Source organism: Urocampus carinirostris, chromosome 1 (genome assembly GCF_059441175.1).
Source record: "Urocampus carinirostris isolate Australia breed hairy pipefish chromosome 1, RoL_Ucar_1.0, whole genome shotgun sequence".
Classification (NCBI taxonomy): Eukaryota; Metazoa; Chordata; class Actinopteri; order Syngnathiformes; family Syngnathidae; genus Urocampus; species Urocampus carinirostris.
Window position 1 is genome coordinate 21,649,347 of NC_142349.1, and position 6,534 is coordinate 21,655,880.

General features: G+C 41.8%; 1 protein-coding gene across 4 annotated transcripts in view; it reads left to right on the forward strand.

The window, feature by feature from the left end:
- Positions 1-4,789, forward strand: part of mrtfbb (myocardin related transcription factor Bb) — a 30,170-nt gene extending 25,381 nt beyond the window's left edge. For 3 of the 4 annotated variants that reach the window (XM_088329965.1, XM_088329992.1, XM_088329984.1), the window contains exons 10-13: positions 1,074-1,142; positions 1,224-1,322; positions 1,975-2,035; positions 3,138-4,789. In XM_088329965.1, the coding sequence (XP_088186091.1) occupies positions 1,074-1,142; positions 1,224-1,322; positions 1,975-2,035; positions 3,138-3,409 (501 nt within the window). In that variant the 3' untranslated portion in view covers positions 3,410-4,789. The remainder of the gene's footprint in view (positions 1-1,073; positions 1,143-1,223; positions 1,323-1,974; positions 2,036-3,137) is intronic. The other variant, XM_088329975.1, reaches the window with a different exon arrangement.
- The last annotated feature ends 1,745 nt before the right edge of the window (positions 4,790-6,534 follow it).

A 6,534-nucleotide genomic window follows, 5' to 3' on the forward strand; every position in this document is an offset into this window, starting at 1 on the left:
GGAGCTGTCATATCAGAAGAGGAGTCAGAACCAGACATCATGTCCGGGATAGCTCAAACCACAGCTGCACTAGCCAGACTTAAACCCATCTGGAGGGACAAAAACAAAGCAGTGAAATCAAAGATCAGACTCATGCAAGCGCCGGTTACTATTATCTTCTTCTACGCTTGCGAGACATGGACTCTCACAACAAAACTACAAAAGAAAATCCAGGCCATGGAGATGTGATGCTACAAGAAACCTCTAAGCATCAGCTACTTAGCCCATGATACTAACAAAACTGTGCGCAACACCCCATCAGAGGGCACATTGGACCCTAAGAAGTCAACTGTGCACGGACAGAAACTTCAGTGGGATAGCCACATCACAAAATCATCAGGACTGACCAAGATAATTCTCCAGGGGGCGGGAGGAGAGAAAGACTGGACCGACAATATTAAGGAATGCACTGGTGCCAACTTTGCCGCGACCCAAAACCAGGCCAGGAACCGTCAAAAGTAGAGAAAGGGGTCCAGAACCATGCGGTTAAGGGATCAGTGAATCTTGATCTTGTATATACATAATATTCTTGATCTGCTTTTTGGGGATTCTCAGTTGAATCTTTACCCTCCTGAAAACAGTGCCATGCACTTTATACTTACACTGTTGCTCATGGGACTTGCAGTTGCTTTGTAATAGCTCCAAGTGACTTTCCTGACTTGTTCAAGTCAATGATTCGCTTTTTCAGATCAATGCTGAGCTCCTTGGACTTTCCCATTGTAGAGTTTGTGGGCATTTGCATCCAATGAGCCCAATCTATATGGCTTCAGAAAAGTCACCAGGCGTAGTTACTCATAAACACTCTCAAGAAGTTAAGAGGCCATGCTATGAAGCTCATTTCATCGACACAACTTTTCTAAGTCACCAAAATTGCTAATTTGTGTTGCTGTATGTATATTTTTGACCCAGCAGATTTGATCACTTTTTCTATTTTGAGGCTTATATTATGGACCTCAAATTGACTGTTGTATCTTCCCAAAAAATATGCATATCTGAATCATATACGTGTTTATTGTTTTCCTGTCCCTATGCAGACTTGGTCGGAGCAGGGAACAGCGCAAAGTGAACTCACCCTGTTCCCATCAGGCGTCACCAAATCTGCTGTGAGTGGAGAAATACTCGTTTTTGCTGTTTCTGCTGGTTGACACAATTAAGAATGCAGGTCATGGTCTTTTCTCCACTAGCCGTCCTTCACGCCGCCGCCCATCAAATGTAAAATCCTCCGAGAGCCTCCTCGTTACGAAGACGCCGTGAAACACGCGCGCATGCTGCCTTCTCTTAAGGTGACCAACATTCATACCACATTTTTGAAAAACAGTGGTGGGCAAAGTGCATGCCACATACCGCCCGTCAAGCGTATTAATCCGGCCGAGCCAAATGTTAAAAATATAATGGTTTAAAAAAAACTATGAATAAAAAAAGAGATAATTTGGCGCCACTCTTGTCTCCAGTGTCCCCAACTTTGAAGTGGCTGGCTATTTTTGTCTTTGCTTGCTAGTTTTGATCAGTTTTTCTAATCTATCTGTCAAGATATTTATCAAATTTAATTAAAGAAAACCAGATCTGCATGTTTATTCCATAAGGGCATATCATTGCTGCCATTCTAAAAAGGTGTATCTCAATTTGTTTGTCTTTTCTCATTTTTTTATGAATGGAACATTTTCATAAATGTCAAAAAATTGGATTTTGAAATGAGAAAAGTCGGATATGCCGACATTCTCGTTTTTCCTTATGTATTGACAAGTATCGTATAGTCAACTGTACTAGTAAAACCCCCCAAAAAAACAAATTAATATTTTTTTCTTCCACCTGGACCAGCCGTATAGACAATTTTCTCATTGAATGTGGCCAGCCAATCAAAAAGCTTGCCCACTCCTGCTCTAAAATGTTTATGGAGCCTCAACAACATGACGAAATTCATCTTTTTTGCTTCAGGGTTTTTGTGCAACAAGCCAGGAGATGGATGACTTGTTTGACATCCTCATTGAAAGTGGTGGTAAGACATAAACTATTGTTATCATGTATTGGATTGGAAATACACAGTAAACTAAGGAAGTTAATTGAATAATAAACCATTAGTACACTCAAAAAAACACGTTCCTGGATCGCAATTACTTTTCTCGGTAACAAGTACTGTACCTTGTTATTGATAACATTTTCACACTCAACTGGTGTTAAAACATGTTGCGTTACTCGTCTAGCGTGGAATATAATGTTTCCTGCACTTTGAAGATTCCTCCTTCGTTTACCAAATGACGTGGAATTCTCTTTCCACCAACAACATAATGCTGATGCAAACACCTATGGCGGGTTTATAGCTACTATGTCAAAATACAACGGAATACAGTTTCGGTGGCTCCGTCTCAAGCACGGAGTATGAGGACGAGTCATTTCTCCCTACTGATATTCTGATATTCCTCTTACCGTATATTCTTACATCTAAGCTACATTCTGAATTTGGAAGGTCACTTTATATGTGTATATTTGGTTGTTTATCACTGGAAGCGAATAGTATGAAGCGCGTGGGGCAGGGGGCGTGGCTTATACAGGAAAAACAAACCAACCCAATTAATGGCGCAAACGAGAGCACAGAATTTACAGTGAGAGTGCTGAATTTTGGTCTTTTTAGTTGTAAAATTATCTTTGCAATACACCATGCTTGGCTGTTAGTTTGCAAGCACTCAAGATTGCACAAGTCAAGAAATGTGAAGGGTTCAATGCTTCCACAGGTTGGTGTACACGTTTTCTTCCATTCCTTCAATTATGTGGCTATTTTTAAGGAATTCTAGGGGGATTGGCTTCAATGTGAGAATATACGGTAATTTGTAACTAACCCTCACCCTAACCCACTAGCCCTAACAGCTAACCTGAACCCCTAACCCCAACACTCACCCCTAACCCTTAACCCTGGCTCTACTTTTGCGTGCCGCTAGTCTGCGGATAACGTAAATACATAATGAAATACCTTATAACTGTATCTAATGTGTTTTTTCACCCAACACTGGGTACATCCTGAACTGACCTGGCACCTCTCGCTATATCAACCCAAATGACATCAAGTGCTAAAATAAAAGATGAGATTATTTTATTGTTCCCAGAAATGTCCCCCTCCTTCAAAACTGAGATTCCTGAACCTGGCAAGCGTGTGACCATTTCTCCCAGCATCACCCTCCTGCCCATCAGCACCGTCCTGTCGCGCCCCCCACCGCATATCCAAGTGGCACAATTGCCGGTTGAGGAACTCCCTCTGGTTGGCATGGAGACGGAGGCCGAGCCGGAACTCCATGGCGTGGACTGGTTAGAACTGAGCGCATCGGCGGGGGAGGGTGTCTTCTCGACAGACTTCCTGGACGACTACCAGCTGCTGTAGGGGGACGGCCGAACCTCGAATGGGAATTTTAAAACAAGCCTCGTCATCTGTGTGACCTGTTGTCTTTCTGGAATGACATGCAGATGACATTCAAAGCCCAGAGGACCAACAACGAGAACGTAGGAGTCTCAGATATTGATGACCTAGTTGGAAAAGGATTGAGTCATCAAGGAGCAGGACCTCAGCAACTTATGCCACTGCTGGTTAGCTGACCCCAATGTCCATAACATGAAAACAACAGCTGGGAACCAGATTGTACAGAAATGTCTCACCTTCTGGTAATTTTAGAGGCTTACCAGTTCGGACAAGGTTTACGTAATCGTATGAAAGCATTGGCTATACTATTTTGTTAAGCATAATTGATATATTCTGTCCGTGGTAAGGCTGGGATTTTCAAGCATGCAACTTCATTTCCACACTTGCTTAATGGAACATAATATGCTGTTTAGCGCCTCCTAGCGGTTAAAAACGTAATTCATTAAAAAAAAAAACATTTATAAACTATTACACAAACGTGCATTTTTTAATACTATTGGACGCCATCTAGATTATGTGCAAACATCATAAAACCCAATACCTTGCAAAAGAATGGGCCAAAGTATCAGAAGAAAAATGCTGTGGTATGGTCTACAAACACAACAACACTACCGTTTTATGCGTTAGACTACTGCTTTTCTCAAACTTAAAAAATACCTACCTATTATTTAAGAAATAAAATCTACCGTTTTTAACAAATTTAAAAACAACAACAAATATTGAGACTGGTATTTTTAGCCCACGGCTGCTTTATCTTGAAGCGGGACTCGGAGTCTGTGCATCAATCTACCACTACATTATATTTCCATTTTGGTAAAAGTTTGCCACTTGTGGTTTTATGCTTTTTAATATCGAAAGGTTGGCTTGTGTATTCTTCCATGTGCTTTGTAGCACTTATTTTCGGTTGCACTACGCATACATGGACACACACGGGTCGAACATTAAACAGTGTCCCTTTAAAAAATACAGATGGCCCCTTTCCTTGTTTTTGTTGATGCTGAATAAACACGATGCATTTCAACTTTTTAAGTATCAAATAACTGCTCACAGTATTTTATGGCCGATTACTCAGAATGTTTTCTCAGAGTATATTTGTTATACACATATTAAGGTGAAAACATGGTCAATTTGTGTATTTTTTTACAGCCACTCATTAATTCAACTGGCAACAGATTAAAAGTCTTTCAATGCCATACGTTTTCAGAAGACCTAAAACTATATTTTTCTATTTTATTCTGGAAAAAAAAAGAAAAGAAAAGACCATTATATCCATATATCTCACCAGGAATTATCGGGCTCCTAAAAGTACTTGCCAAGTACATGCATTATTCCTGCCTAAGTTCAGTGTTCTTGCAATAAAATGTCATTTTGCAAGCAAAGTGCCTTTATGTCTATTGGCAGCATTGTTTAGATTCCTTTAGTATCACAAATGCAAGAAAAGCACAGAAGAAAAAGTTCTGTTGGAAATGCATCCTTGCACACAAAGTTGCTTTTCTGAAGTTTTTGGGGGTACGAGTATTTTCAAGAAACCAAATGTGTCAGGACCAGAACGGAAACAGGACACACTTGCGTAACATTTACCACAAGTTTTATTGAAAGAGAAGAAGGGCTGTGCCCACGATCCAGTGTTCGCTGGGCGTGGGAAGCAAGTCGCTCTCGTACTTAGATTGTGATCCGAACACGGAGGTGGATCTTCCGTAGCGAGCGATGGCGGTGTCAGGGGCGGAAAACTGGTCGGTAGTCGGAACTGGGAGAGCAAGACGTGGTCGGGTCGGGAACGAGTCGTAAGCCAGAACGGGAGAGTAGACGTAGTCGGGAACAAAAAGGAGTCGTAAATCGGGACGGGGAGAGCAGACGTGGTCAGGATCAAAACGGGTCGTAGCCCAGACAAACTGGAGCAAAAACGGGACAGGCGGGAGTCAGGGGTTAAAAAAAGGATTGCCTTGAAAAACAGAGGTTCACAGACCGACTGACAACAGGGGATTGACAAGACAAATAGTGACAGGGAGCCAATCAGAACCTGCGGTGGTTGGCGCCAAACGAGTGGGCACAGCTGAGTCACATTATGACAAAAAGTGGTGAGCTGCTGTTGAAAAAACAATGGTACAAGCTAGAACCGTAGCCTAAAAATGAAAGAAGAGGGTTCTAGCTTTCTTTTAATGTCCTAGGCCTACATTGAATGGGTTAAGGGGAATTTAATAACACATGTACAAACCCAGCAACCCCAAAAATCACACACACACACACACACACACACACACACACACACACACACACACACACACACACACACACACACACACACACACACACACACACTCCAACCCAGCCCAGACAATTCCAACCTTAACTCTAGGAATAAGTCTTGACCGTCGAAAACAGCTCTGACAATGTTAAATATGACAAAATGTCTTCACTCACATTTGACACTTTTAGACATTTTTTTTCTTTACATCACAAGAGTACCGACAGAGAAGTGTTATTCTGGGTGAGCAATTATTTGCAAATTTTAGTTTTAAATGTTTTGACACGCGGGGGTAGCACGGCAGGGCAGTGGTTAGCCCTGCGACTGGCTGGCAACCAGTTGAGGGTGTCCCCTGCCCACTGCCCGAAGATAGCTAAGATGGGCTCCAGCACCCCTACAACCCTACTGAGGATAAGCGGTGCAGATAATGGATGCATAGATGGATGTTTTGACATTCAATATTTACATGTGAAAGAAAATGTGATTCAAAATCGTTAAAATTGAATGACAGAACAATTTAAAAAAATGCGTCCCGCTGTCCTGCTTGTTTTTTCTCCAAAAACACACGGGGGATTAAACATGTTTCCCCCTCAATGCTAAAAAAGCTTGTTGTAAAATTGCTGGAAGGGGGCTCAAGGTTGAAACAAATTTATAACCTCGAACCTTAGGCACTCCGGCGTCCTCTCGTGGATAAAGAGAGTATAACGCACACGAGCATTTAGTCGAGTCGGGTACTACTATTCACCGTGGTACAAAAAGGCATTTTTTAAAAATCATCTTAAATTTTAGCTGCTATGCTGTTAGGTAGAGGAAAGAAAAGCTACTGGCCTGGTTCTAGGTTTAA